Genomic DNA, 15,880 nt, shown 5'->3' with positions numbered 1-15,880 from the left:
TAAGGTTTCAGATAGATTATATAATGGCAAGACAGAGATTTAGGAATCAGGTTTTAAATTGTAAGACATTTCCAGGGGCAGATGTGGACTCTGACCACAATCTACTGGTTATGAACTGTAGATTAAAACTGAATAAACTGCAAAAAGGTGGGAATTTAAGGAGATGGGACCTGGATAAACTGACTAAGCCAGAGGTTGTACTGAGTTTCAGGGAGAGCATAAGGGAACAATTGACAAGAATGGGGGAAAGAAAGACAGTAGAAGAAGACTGGGTAGCTTTGAGGGATGAAGTAGTGAAGGCAGCAGAGGATCAAGCAGGTAAAAAGACGAGGGCTAGTAGAAATCCTTGGGTGACAGAAGAAATATTGAATTTAATTGATGAAAGAAGAAAATATAAAAATGCAGTAAATAAAGCAGGCAAAAAAGGAATACAAACGTCTCAAAAATGAGATCGACAGGAAGTGCAAAATGGCTAAGCAGGGATGGCTAGAGGACAAATGTAAGGATGTAGAGGCTTATCTCACTAGGGGTAAAATAGATACTGCCTATAGGAAAATTAAAGAGACCTTTGGAGAAAAGAGAACCACTTGTATGAATATCAAGAGCTCAGATGGAAACCCAGTTCTAAGCAAAGAAGGGAAAGCAGAAAGGTGGAAGGAGTATATAGAAGGTCAATACAGGGGCGATTTACTTGAGGACAATGTTATAGAAATGGAAGAGGACGTAGATGAAGATGAAATGGGAGATATGATACTGCATGAAGAGTTTGATAGAGCACTGAAAGACCTAAGTCGAAACAAGGCCCCGGGAGTAGACAACATTCCATTAGAACTACTGACAGCCTTGGGAGAGCCAGTTCTGACAAAACTCTACCATCTGGTGAGCAAGATGCATGAGACAGGCAAAATACCCTCAGACTTCAAGAAGAATTTAATAATTCCAATCCCAAAGAAAGCAAGCGTTGACAGATGTGGAAATTACCGAACTATCAGTTTAATAAGTCACAGCTGCAAAATACTAATGTGAATTCTTTACAGACGAATGGAAAAACTGGTAGAAGCTGACCTTGCGGGAGATCAGTTTGGATTCCGTAGAAATATGGGAACACGTGAGGCAATACTGACTCTACGACTTATTTTAGAAGCTAGATTAAGAAAAGGCAAACCTACATTTCTAGCATTGGTAGACTTAGAGAAAGCTTTTGACAATGTTGACTGGAATACTCTCTTTCAAATTCTGAAGGTGGCAGGGATAAAATACAGAGAGCGAAAGGCTATTTACAATTTGTACAGAAAGAAGATGGCAGTTATAAGGGGCTAGGAACATGAAAGAGAAGCAGTGGTTGGGAAGGGAGTGAGACAGGGTTGTAGCCTCTCCAGGATGTTGTTCAATCTGTATATTGAGCAAGCAGTAAGGAAAAACAGAAAAATTTGGAGTAGGTATTAAAATCCATGGAGAAGAAATAAAAACTTTAAGGTTCGCTGATGACATTGTAATTCTCTCGGAGACAGCAAAGGACTTGGAAGAGCAGTTGAACGGAATGGACAGGGTCTTGAAAGGAGGATATAAGATGAACATCAACAAAAGCAAAACGAGGATAATGGAATGTAGTCAAATTAAATCAGGTGATGCTGAGGGAATTAGATTAGGAAATGAGACACTTAAAGTAGTAAAGGAGTTTTGCTATTTGTTGAGCAAAATAACTGATGATGGTCGAAGTAGAGAGGATATAAAATGTAGACTGGCAATGGCAAGGAAAGCGTTTCTGAAGAAGAGAAATTTGTTAACATCGAGTATAGATTTAAGTGTCAGGAAGTCGTTTCTGAAAGTTTTTGTATGGAGTGTGGCCTTGTATGGAAGTGAATCATGGACGATAAATAGTTTGGACAAGAAGAGAATAGAAACTTTCGAAATGTGGTGCTACAGAAGAATGCTGAAGATTAGATGGGTAGAACACATAACTAAACAGGAGGTACTGAATAGGATTGGGGAGAAGAGGAGTTTGTGGCACAACTTGACTAGAAGAAGGGATCGGTTGGTAGGACATGTTCTGAGGCACCAAGGGATCACCAATTTAGTATTGGAGGGCAGTGTGGAGGGTAAAAGTCGTAAAGGGAGACCAAGAGATGAATACACTAAACAGATTCAGAAGGACGTAGGCTGCAGTAGGTACTGGGAAATGAAGAAACTTGCACAGGATAGAGTAGGATGGAGAGCTGCTTCAAACCAGTCTCAGGACTGAAGACCACAACAACAACAACAATATTTTTTGACCATGATTTACTAAACTGATGGTCTAATAATGCACATGCCTGTCAGCACTTTCTAGTTTTGGAGTATTTTGTGTATGTTGTAACCAAGGATACTAGGTGGAATAGTTTTGTTACAGTTGGTGTTCCCAAAGAACTCAATACTCATTAAAATTAAGCAAAGCACCAGGTCCTAATAGTCTTCCTATTAGATTATATATTGAATGTTTGGCTGAGTTAGTCCCCCTATTAACCATAATAATTTGAAAAAGAAGAAAAAGAAAAAAAATTAATACAATGTCCAGTGGTTAGAAGAGAGCCCAGATCATACTCATTTACAAGAAGGGATCCACAAGACTACAACCAATATTCTTGACACCAATTTGCTGTAGAATCTTACAACATATTCCAAATCCAAATTAATGAAGTATCTTGAACAGAAGGACTTCCTCTACGCCAACCAGCAAATACTCAGAACATACTGGTCATATTAAACCCGATTCACTCTTTTCTCAAATGACATTCTGAAAGCCAAGGATCAAGGCAGTCAGACAGGTGCAGTATTTCTTTATTTCTAAAAGGCAATTGACTCTCTGCCACAACTATGCTTACTATTGAAAGTATGATCATATGCTGTACTGAGCAAGATTTGTGACTGGGCTGAAGATTTCTTGGTGGGCAGGACACAGCACGTTATCATTGATTGAGAAGACAAGTAACTTTAGGTGTTCCCCAGGAAAGTGTGTATGCTGCACATTAATACGCTTCAAGAAAATATAATAGTAACCTCTGATTCAGTTATCTATAATGAAGTACTGTATGAAAGAAGCCACACAAATATTCTCTTAGATGTTAATAAGATTTCCAAGAGGTGCAAAGAATGGTAAACAAAACAAAAAAGTAGTATCCTATGACTACAATATCAATGAGTCACAGGTGGAATTGGTCAGTTGATACAATACCTAGGTGTAACAAGTTGCAGGAATATGAAATGGAATGATCATGTAATCTCACAGTCACAGATAAAACAGGTGACAGATGGGAGTTCATTAGTAGAATATCAGGGAAATGCAATCCCACTACAAAGGAGACTGAATACAAAACACTTGCATGGCCTACTCTAGAATATGTGTGGGACCTACATCAAATAGGACTAACAGGGGATACTGAATGTAAACGGAAAAGAGAAACACATATGCCCATACGTTCGTCTGAGCCATGGGAGAGCATCACATAGTTGCTGAAGAATCTGTACTAGCATACACTTAAAGATATTCACACAAAATATCAAAAGGAAGCTTTCTTACAAAGTTTCAAGTTAGCACTGTGTAAATGTAGATGTCCAATAATTCTTTGGGAATCTCGGCTATTGCAGGTGCCTTGTTGGACTTTGAGTGCTCTGTCAGGTTCAGTTCATAGTAGCACAACTCATTTTATCATTTTCATCTACTCTCTCTTCACTCTGCATAATGTTATCATCAGGTTTCTCATTGTTATAAAGCATTCATTCATGCTTTGAGTACACACTGACACGAAGCTGCCACTGCTAGCTACTTCTGTGAAGTATAGCAACTTAGGACTAGCAATTTAGGACTAGCACAAATCTACTCAAACTGGTAATCTATGATAGTTACTTCTAGAATTTTTACATATGTAAGTTAGAAGAAAACAGCTATTTTGAAAAAAGCTACTTCTCTTTCTATATATTCCTTTCACTTTTCAGCCTTCTCTTCTTTGCTTAGTATTAACTTAACCACCTGAGCTCTTGATATTCATATAGCTTCTTCTCTTTTCTCCAAAAATTTCTTTACAGTCAAGCATTTTTCTACAGCTTTGAACTTGTCGTCTAACCATTGCTACACTACCATTTTGCACTTTCAGTCAGCCTCATTTTTTAAATGTCTGTATTCTCTTTTGCCTGCTGCATTTTTACATTTTCTCTTTCCATCAATTAAATTCAATATCTCACATGTTACCAAAGGAATTTTACTGGGGCTTGTCTTTTTGCATATTTGATCCTCTGCTGCCTTCACTAATTCGTCCCTCAAGCATGCCCATTTGTCTTCTGTTGTATTCCTTTCCACTGTCTCAGTCAATTGTTGCCTAATGATCACTTTGAAATTTTCAACAATCCCTGGGTCTTTCAATTTATTCTAATTCCATCTCAAGAATTTACTACATTTTTGGATTTTCTTAAGATTGAACTGGTGGGGCATAACTACCCTTGCAATTTAACATCTGATTTATAAATTCTGTGTTACCATCATACAACATATCTAATCTTTCAGTGTCTCCTGGCATCAACCATATTCAGACGGTTTTTTCTTCATTTTTAAACCAAATGCTTACAATGATTAAGTTGTGCTCTGTACAAAATTCTACAAGAGAAAAATCAAATGTTCAAATGTGTGTGAATTCCTGTGGGACCAAGCTGCTGTGGTCATTGATCCCTAGACTTACTCACTATTTAAACTAACTTACACTAAAGACAACACACACACCCATGCCCGAGGGAGGACTCGAACCTCCAGCACGAATAGCCACCCGATTTGTGACATGGTGCCTCTAACCGCACGGCCACTCTCTGCGGCCTCTACCAGAGAGTTCCCCCTTTTTTTCCTTTCCAACAGTCCATGATCCACTATTATTTCAACAGCTCTTCTTTTCATTATTACCAAATTATATTATCCCATCACAATTAGATTATTATCTCTCTTAACCAACTTAAAAAGTTCTTTTATGTGGTCATACATTCTTTCAATATCTTGATCATCTGTGGAGTTATTTATCATACACGATTGAACAATCCACAGGTGTACTGCTAGTCCACAGTGTCCAACATGCACAATATTTCAGCTATGAAGCATGTTGCTATTGTCAGCTGTGCCAATGAACTGAGCTTTTGAGGGTGCATGGCTGACTTATATTCCCTCCCACTGCAAGCTGTTCCCACTGTGGTTCATACCTGAGGGCATATATCAGCAGTCTTAGAGACACTTTCATCAGCATCTGTGGCAGCATCAATGTAGCTCCTTTGTCTGCCCTCGTCACCAGACCATTGCCCTTGATGAGGATCTTATAATTAGACCTGGTGCTGGTTCCCAAGTCTTGCTGAGGCAGTCCTGATTCAAAAGATTAGCTCAGGTGCTAATTTTGATGGCTTCTCTAAAGACACTATCCCAGTATTTGGAAGTCCAAGACCAAGGCACTTCTCAAGGAATCGGAGATCTCAACGCAGGTCATGAAGAAATTAGCAGCACAAGGACCTGTACTACCAAGACTTTACAGACTCCCCAAAATCCACACATATGGGATACCATAATACCCCACTGACAGCAACATCAGAGCTCCTATGTATTTGGTGGCAACATACCTAACAGAGATACTAAGTCCTTATGCAGATAAATGTCCACATCACACAGGCAATTCTTTGGATTTTGTGAAATACATCACCAACTTCATGCTGAAGGACTCAGATATCATGGTTAGTCTTGAAACCATTTAGTTATTCACCATGGAGCCTCTACATGAATCACTAGAACTTGTTAATCAGAAATCTGACATGAAGACCACTGATCATTTGGATACATCCTGACCTCCACATATTTTCTGTTTAATAGAGGATACTTTGAGCAAACAGAGGAAGTTGCAAAGGGCATCCCACACTTGCCAGTGGTTGTGAATTTGCATATGGAGCACTTCAAGGAAGAAGCCCTGACTTCATCCAAATGGAAACTCACCAGTTTTTTCCATTATGTCGATGATACATCTGTCATCTGGCTCCATGGAAGGGACAAACACCTCGACTTCCTTGTACATCTGAACTCCATACATCCCAACATCAGGTTCACTATGGAGACAACAGAAGAAGAAAGCCATTCCTGGATGCCATGTCAAGAGAAGACCTGATGGCACTCTGGGACACGATGTGTATTTGAAGGGGCTGATGACCTCAGAAGTTAAGTCCAATAGTGCTCAGAGCCATTTGAACCATTTTCGTATTGGAAGAAAACACACGCTGACCTGTATTTACATGTAGACACCTGTCACCACCCTTTGCAGAAGAATGGGGTACTGAAACGGGTACATACCATCTCAGATGCAGAGAGTCTGCCCCAGGAACTGGAACACCTCAGAACTGTGTTACAAAAAAATGGATACTCAAAATGTCAGATTAAGTGCACCCTTCACCCCACCACTACAGTGCAACCTTTGAAGAAGTAAGAAATCATGGAGGATGAAGAAACCACAGCCTTTATATTGTGCACTGGAGCACTATGAGGAAAATTCAGGCACGTACTGATAAAGCACTATGTAAGAGCTGTCTTTTGCACATCCAATAAAACACGGGCTTTATTGGGGAGTGTCTTCAATAACCTTGGTTTGCAGAAGGCTGGGGTATTTCAGATTCCGTGGCAATGTAGCAAGACATACATTGGACAAACAGTGTGCACCATCAAACATCAGTGCTGAGAACACCAGTGGCACAGAGTGGCACACTCAACTAATGTACCTCATATATATCCCATATGTGTTTTATATAGGAGCGCATGTTACGAGTAATAGGTTGAAGATGTAGATCCACATAAAACGAGATTCTCTCAGTGAGGACACAGCAACTGGCCACAATGGGGCATCCTGGATGGTTGGGTTTATGGACTTCAGGAGGAATGTACGAGTGCAGGGAGTGGATCAACACCTGCAGCATATTACCTGTAGTATACCCTCTTATATAAAAGACATCAACCATTTTCTGCTCCAACTCTCCACAGTTCCTGTTCCTTCACTATCTAGCACCCTGCTTGTCCCTTTGATGCCACCTTCCTCGTCATTGACATCTCCAATGCCCACGGCCTTGCTGCTATTGAACACTATCTTTCCCTATGTCAGACTGACTCCAGGTCAGCAATCTTCTTCTTTATCACCATTCTGAGCTATGCACTCACCCACAATTACTTCACATTTGAAGGTATTGCCTGCAAACAAATTAAAGGTACAGTAATGGGCACCCAGATGACACTATACTATGCCAAACTATTCATGGACAATATACAGGAATCCTTCCTAACCATCCAGAATCCCAAACCCCTCATCTGGTTCAGATTCACTGATGACATACCCATGATCTGAAATGAGGGTGAGGACACCCCATCCACATTCCTCGAAAATTTCAGCACCTTCTCCCCCATTTGCTCCACGTGATCCTCCTCAATCCAACAAGCTTATCTCCATCCATATCAAATCTACCAACCACCAACAATACCTCCACTTTGAGAGCTGTGACCCATTCCATACCATGAAATCCCTTATATACAGCCTAGCCACCAATGGTTGTCACGTGTTTAGTTACAAGCAGTCCATCTCTAAATATGCCAACAGGCTCACTGAGGCCTTCACGTATCATAATTGTCCTCCTAATCTTTTCCAGAAACTGATCTCCTATGCCTTTGTCTCTCAGTCACCTACCACCTCCCACATATGTAATGTTCGGCCACAATGGAGCACTCCTCTCATGTCTCAATACCACCCTGTATTAGAGCAACTGAATCACATTTTCCACCAGGGTTTTGACTACCTCTTGTCATGCCCTGAAATGCGTAATAGACTAACCACTGTCCTTCCCATTCCTCCCACAGTGATATTCTGCCTCTCACAGAATCTATGTGATATTCTTGTCCATTTCTAATGCAACCCTGTTCTCAATCCCTTGTCTCATGGCCCATATTTCTGCAATGGACATAGATGCACAATCTGTCCCATATGTCCTCCCATTATCACCTGAACCACTCCTGTCAAAGGTACCTTGTATCCCATCAAAGACACTAATGTGAAAATATTCATGTGATCTATAAAGTAGACTAAGCTGCAATAACTGTGCTGCTTTCTACGTGGACATTACAACCAACAAGCCGTCTGTCAGCGCGAACGGCCACCATCAAACTGCAGCCAAGAGACAGCTGAACCTCCCAGCTGCCCCATCCCCAGTATGGAGAATGAAAGAACTTGGCAAAAAAGTTTTGGAAAGATATGTGATGTGCAGCAACTTTTATGCTGAGTATTTTCATATTACAATATGCTGCATATTTTTGTATTCATATTAGGAAAGTATAGATTTGAAAAGGCATGTTAGTTTCTGAAGCATTGAAATAGAGATTGAAATGCACATTTGTAAGCCAGTCATAGCTTATGTCACGTAATATCGCTAACCACTGATATTCAGAGCACAGGACACGTGACGTAATCAGCCAACAGCAACATCACTGTTAAGTAATGTGAACATACAAATAGAAACAATTAATGATTTAAATTAATGTTCATAGTGTAGCTATGAGAAAAATTAAGCTTTCACATATAATATTGGTCTTTCTTTGCGTGTGTTACACATTAAGATACTTCACACAAATGTGCCAGTAAAATTTTAAATAATGACATTAATGTCTGGTCTTCTGCGCTCAAAATTCTTCTAAGTGGCTAATTCTCAATGTGTTAAGTTTTAAATGAGAGTCAAATGCTCTTTGATTTAAGAAATTCATTGCACATTCGCACACATAACATAATTCATCTTGCGTGAAAGGAAATTTACTTTGAAACTTATGCTTTTTAAAGCAACATTCACAATATTTTCCCATGACCTGTTAGAAAAAGCTTCGTTTCAGCAGTTGCCAGAGTGCACCAGAAAACAGGCGTTACTGTGCGTCGGCAGCTACGATGACGTAGGAAGCCAATATGTTCGTACATAGACACTATGTGATGAAAAGTATCCGGACACCTGGCTGAAAATGACTTACAAGTTCGTGGAGCCCCCCATCGGTAATGCTGGAACTGACTATGGTGTTGGCCCACCCTTAGCCTTGATAACAGCTTCCACTCTCACAGGCACACATTCAATCAGGTGCTGGAAGGTTTCTTGGGGAATGGCAGCCCATTCTTAACATAGTGCTACATTGAGGAGAGGTATCGATGTCAGTCAGTCAGGCCTCGCATGAAGTCGGCGCTCCAAAACATACCAAAGGTGCTCTACAGGATTCAGGTCAGGACTCCGTGCAGGACAGTCCATTACAGGGATGTTACTGTCGTGTAACCACTCTGCTACAGGCTGTGCATTATGAACAGTTGCTTGATCGTGTTGAAAGATGCAATTGCCTTCCCCGAATTGCTCTTCAACAGTGGGAAGCAAGAAGGTGCTTAAAACATCACTGTAGGACTGTGCTGTATAGTGCCACACGAAACAACAAGGGGTGCAAGACCCCTCCATGAAAAACATGACCACACCATAACACCACCACCTCCGAATTTTACTCTTGACACTACACTTGCTGGCAGATGACGTACACCGGGCATACTCACACTCTGCCATCGGATCGCCACATTGTGTACTGTGACTCATCACTCCGCACAATTGTTTTCCACTGTTCAGTTGTCCAATGTTTACACTCCTTACACCAAGCAAAGCATTTTTTGGCATTTATCGGCGTGATGTATGGCTTACGAGCAGTCGCTTGACAACGAAATCCAAGTTTTCTCACCTCCCGTCTAACTGTCATAGTACTTGCAGTGGATCCTGATGCAGTTTGGAATTCCTGTATGATGGTCTGGCTAGATATCTACATATTACACGTTATGACCCTCTTCACCTATCGACGGTCTCTGTCAGTCAACATACAAGGTCAGCCCATACACTTTTGTGCTGTATGTGTCCCTTCATGTTTCCACTTCACTATCACATTGGAAACAGTGGACCTAGGGATGTTTAGGATTGTGAAAATCTTGTGTACAGATGTATGATATAAGTGACACCCAATTAACTGACCACGTTCTAAGTCCATGAGTTCTGCGGAGCACCCCATTCTACTTTCTCATGATGTCTGATGGCTACTGAGGTCACTGATATGGAGTACCTGGCAGTAGGTGGCATCGCAATGCACCTAACATGAAAATCGTATATTTTTGAGGGTGTCTGGATACATCTGATCACATACTGTATAGTATTAAGAGACCTTACATGATGTCTTAAACGAAATAGGATACTCCAAGAGCATTGGAATTTTGTACATCATACTGAAATGCATAGTTCAGCTTAAAGTGCACATTCATGTGTCCAGATTCATAACAAAGTAAGCCCCAACCTGATATTAAAATTTCAGTACAGTTTTCAGGATGCAAATTTTCTTGGAGTACTAGTACTGTGTTATCTCAGATGCCATATGTGCCAGAAAATGAAAATGTGCACTTGAAATTCAGTGAACAGTTAAAAAAGCCAATAGTGCAGAATGAGACACTTCATTTCTAATTAACTGACTGCCTCTGTGGAAAAGATTAATAAAAGCCACATTTATTTAGCCAACTGACAAAAATAACTTCATTGTTCTGCAAGATGATTGACTGCCAAAAATGTGGGAATAAAATAAAATCAGTAAACTTAAACTAATAACATTTGTTAGCCTTCCACAATTATGTGAATGTATTTTAATTCAGTTCATAGCTCCCAACCACAGAAATCAGTTTTGTTTTCATTTGATGTGAGAAGTGTGAATGAAGAGGAAACAGCCAAATCACTAAATGTAAACATGGCTTATGTGCAGACTAGCTCCCTCCCCACTACAGCCAAGGCTGCTATTCGCACATGGCAATCTAACAGCTTGGGTGCTCCAGAAAAATTTTTCTGGGTAATATATGGCTGCTTGTTGATACTACTGATACAGCTAACAGCCACACTACTCCAATTGCTGCACACATCAGACACCAGTGCGTTTCACATACGGGCACTAGCAGGACTTTATCACAGGGATAGGCTCACTGAGTAATACAATGGTCCTCACCACAATTTCTTCAGAAAAGTCACAAACAAGTTCCATGGGCCACAAATAATTGCTGTGTTTGCATTGTGCCGTGTGGGCAGCAGGCACTAAGGCCCCCTTCTTGTTCCCCTGTCATGGACTCTCTCCCAGCCACACTATCAGCCATGACCTGCCTCATTCTGCCTGTTGCTCCTCTAGCAAGTGCTGTCAACACCCACAGGTGAACCATCTCCATTCCACTTCACACAGCTTAAAAAGGACTCACTTTCATTCACGTGTGCCTCCAACCTGCCAATGCACCATGCTATCTTTAGCGGCAGCTGTGCTGAATACTGATATGTTGCTTCAGATGTATCAATTCCGTACCAGACTTTCGATTGTATCGTAGAGGAACAACAATATTTAGTACATGCATCTCCATCTCTACCTTATTCTCTGACTTTTTCCAAGTCTTTTAGTTTACCCATTATTATAGGACCTATGAAACGTGTAAATGAATGAATAAATGGACAACAGTGAATTAAGAAGTGCACATAATTATTTTCCAAAAATTAACGAACTAAAATCATGTGTATGTTTAGTATAGGGCAGCTTAAGTAAAGTACCTCAATGCGTTGCGTAGTCTCCTCTTCTGTTAGCTCCACCTCAGCAATGATGTAATTCTTTTCAAGACCAAATATCTTTCCCCAGAACCTAAATCAAATTTGAATATCAACAACAAGATAATAATTGAAAAGCAAAAATTATATAAATTCACCAGATAAAAAACGTCCCTGTTGAGTCAATGCTATTATTACTTCAGCATAGGGTCAATTGCACTGGGAGTCTAAACTTGCATGGAGTGTGGCAGTCTCATTCACAGCACATAATTTGCAGTGGAAATCTGATATGACCAAATGGCATGTGGGGGTTGTGGTAATGGGATATTTCAAAGGCCATCCTGCAAAAATGTTCTGGAGAAACATTTGGGATGGAGCTTCATATCCTGTACATTTAGAATGGACATGCATGCAACAGACCTCTGTTTACTTTTGACCACACACATACCTCATTATGAAAGTTGAAGCGGAGTGTAAGGAATGAAAATGTGTCATGTTCTGTAGATCCCATCAAGAAGCAGAGTTCTCAGGGATGCAGAACAAGTCAAAGTATTGGCCTACATTACAACAAAATTAAACAAACTTAACCTGTAAACTGCATGCATCACTTCATGACATAATGCTTTCCATGTGTATGCCAACTAAATTTAATGAAGACAATTACAAGGAAAGCTACTACCTTAAAAAATCTGTTGCTTGCGCAGTTATATTATATGGCTCTTTTTATCTGCTGCTGATAGCTTAATACTCACTTGGTTACAATGGTATATTTGAAACAAAATGATTAACTGCAGCTGTTAACAATGAGTTCTGTTTACAGTACATTAGTAATTGACATGCAGCTTTACAACAAACAGTGGAACCTACCATGTAGCTAACACAACTTTCACAACTCTGAATATAGATATTCCAATAATTTGTAGAGAGAGTGGTTAAAAAAGTATACTTTTAATTTTCTTTTCAATTTGTAAGGAATTCCAAAATTCTTGACTTATTTTAGATGGGAGCTTGTTGAATATACTGATATCAGAGTACACAAACCCATTCCAAACCCTAAACCAGGAGGCAAAGTCTATGAAATTCATTCATTCAAATGTCGAACAATGGAAAATCCAGGATGGAGTGTAACAATATTATGAAAATGATAGCGGAGATGCTGAGTCGCAGATAGGCACAACAAAAAGACTGTCACAAATTTGGCTTTTGGCCATTACGGCCTTCATCAACAATAGATGACAGACAGACAGACACACACACACACACACACACACACACACACACACATGCACGCGCGCACAACTCACACACACGACAGCAGTCTCAGGTAACTGAAACAAAATGGTGTGGTTTCAGTTGCCTGAGACTGCAGTGTGTGTGTGAGTTGTGTGTGCATGGGTGTGTGTGTGTGTGTGTGTGTGTGTGTGTGTGTGTGTGTGTGTGTGTGTCATCTATTGTTGACAAAGGCCTTAATGGCTTAAAGCTTCATTTGTGGCAGTCTTTTTGTTGTGCCTATCTGCCACTCAGCATCTCAGTTATATGGTGAGTAGCTAGTTTCCTTTTCATAATACTGATTCATTCAAATGGCATCTTCCATAAATTCCATCATGAAGGAAACCCTTCAAAGATGTGAAACAAGTCAGAAGCAACCACTGTCAGCTACCTCCATAAGGCATGCTAACAACAGATTACAACTAGCACTACTGTACTCAAACTAATAATGAAGGTAATTCCTTTATACAGTCAACTCTCAATAATGTGAAACTTGAGGGAACACGGAAGAATTCAAATTACCGAGAGTTCAAAATAATAGGAGTTCAAATATTCAAGAACGGCAACTGCTCAAAGCTGTGCACAGGCACTGTGCAACTGTCTCACTCCCTTCTCAAGTACTGCTTCCCTTTCATGTTCTTTGAATATTATAAAGTCTGGTTACTGTCTAAGTTGTTACCAACCTTTTGCTCCATGTATTTCATCTCTGCTACCTTCAAAATTTTAGAGTCTATTGCAGTCTAAACTGGTAAATGCTTTCTTTAAATCAACAAATATTATACACATAGATTTGCCTTTCTTTATCCTATCTTCTAAGATAAGTCATAGGGCCTCTCTTGCCTCATCTCTTTCTACCTTTCTCCAGAACCCAAAGTGATCTGCCCAACATCAGCTTCTATGAACTTTCCCATTCTTCTGTAAATAATTCGTCTCAAAAGATAAAACATCAGTTGTCAGCTGCACATGAAAACCTCTATTTGGTTCACTTGATTAGTTTCAACAATTTAAACTGTCATCATCTTCAGAAGTGAAGTAGGCTTAAATCATTAGTAAGTCAACATCAAAAATAAGAATCAGACAGTCATATCTTACAGAGTCAATAAAACAGAGTTACATCTCTAAAAATATAAGCTACATGTGATAAATAGGAAACAATAAACTGTCAATTTACACTTTGCACATAGTACGTGCAAGAAAAGTCAACCACTAGTTTGATTACACATCAAACACAGTACGTGTGAGAAAAGTCAACCACCAGTTTGGTGGTTGCCTTTTCTCAGATGTACAATGTGTAACATGACAATTAATCATTTGCTAGCCATGGCATGTATCTTATACACTATGTGATCAAAAGTATCCAGACACCCTAAAAAACATATGTTTTAAATATTAGGTGCATTGTGCTGCCACCTACTGCTACGTACTCCATATCAGCGATCTCAGTAGTCATTAGACATCAGGAGAGAGTAGAATGGGGCACTCCGCGGAACTCACAGACTTCAAATGTGGTCAGGTGATTGGGTGTCAGTTGTGTCACACATCTGTATGCATAGTTTTCCACACACCTAAACATCCCTAGGTCCACTATTTCTGATGTGATAGTGAAGTGGAAACATGAAGGGACACGTATAGCACAAAAGCATATAGGCCGACCTCGTCTGTTGACTGACAGAGACTGCAGACAGCACTTGACTGAACATATGCCTATGAGAGTGGAAGCTGCCATTAAGGCTAAGGGTGAGCCAACACCACAGTTAATTCCAGCATTACCAATGGGGGGCGCCACGAACTTGTAAGTCATTTGCAGCCAGGAGTCTCGATACTTTTGATCACATAGTGTATTTTTAGAGATGTTACTCTGTTTTATTTACTATGTTGTGAAAGTAAGGACCATCTGATTCTTATTTTTGATGTTGGCTTACTAATGATTTAAGCCTACTTCACTTCTGAAGGTGACAGTTTAAAGTGCTGAAACTGGTAAGGTGAACCAAATAACGGCTTCCTTGTACTGCTGATGGCTGACATTTTATCTTTGGTGAAATATTATGCAACTACTGAGCTATAGCTATGAACAAAATCATAAATAATTTGTGTCAGTATTTTGCAGTCACAACTTATTAAACTTTTAATTCGGTAATATTCACACCTGTCAGCCCCTCTCCTCTGGAATTTCACTCATGTTCATGTTAAGAAAAAATACTGTACCTTGAACAGTTATAAATAGGACATTCATATACACAGAATATGTACATTAGTATGTTCTCCAGAAATGATTAGCATTTGAACCATGTTGGATTGCTGGTTCGAGGTCAACATCGATATCGCGGCACAACACCTCCTACCAGTAAAATGTGCCTTCAGCACTCATTGTTTCTATAAACTGAAGATACTGGATCAGTATGACTAGATCAGATGTGTAGAATGTCTTACACACATGTATGCAAACCATACTGTCAAATCAGTGAGTTTGAAAGAGGACACATTATTGGCATGAGAGAATGTGATGAATCCCTCTGGAAAATTATTATTCATGTGGGACAAAGTGTTTCAGCGGTGCAACTAGTGTGTGCAGGCTGTAGAATATGACAAGATGCATAGCACCATCCAGACCAGAGTCCCCACCTCCCACCCCCCTCCAAAAAGATTGCCACCTCATCTGAATTGCATTGCAGGCAGATTTGTGTACTCCTTGGCTCTGGCACAACAGTGAAATATTGTAACAGATCATACACTATCAGGGCTGTTTATTACAGCAAGGGTTATGTGCACATTGTCCACTTCTCCGCTTACCTTTGACAAATGTGCAGAAAAATGCTACACGGCAATGGTGTATGGAACGAACACTGGGGAAGGAGTGGCATCAGATAATGTTTCTGAATGAATTCAGGTTCTGTTTGTTTGAAAATGATGGCCACATTTTGGTTCACCACAGACAGGGGAAGCAGCATTACAGTGACTGCATTTG

General features: G+C 40.0%; 1 protein-coding gene across 1 annotated transcript in view; it reads right to left on the bottom strand.

Annotated features, from left to right (window-relative positions):
* LOC126482248 (radial spoke head protein 4 homolog A) overlaps positions 1–15,880 on the bottom strand; it is a 469,316-nt gene that overhangs the window by 208,051 nt on the left and 245,385 nt on the right. Inside the window, exon 6 of the mRNA XM_050106228.1 lies at positions 11,653–11,740. Coding sequence (XP_049962185.1) covers positions 11,653–11,740 — 88 coding nt within the window. The remainder of the gene's footprint in view (positions 1–11,652; positions 11,741–15,880) is intronic.

The sequence above is a fragment of the Schistocerca serialis genome, chromosome 5 (genome assembly GCF_023864345.2).
Source record: "Schistocerca serialis cubense isolate TAMUIC-IGC-003099 chromosome 5, iqSchSeri2.2, whole genome shotgun sequence".
In the NCBI taxonomy this organism is placed as follows: Eukaryota; Metazoa; Arthropoda; class Insecta; order Orthoptera; family Acrididae; genus Schistocerca; species Schistocerca serialis.
This window is presented reverse-complemented; position numbering and strand designations above follow the sequence as displayed.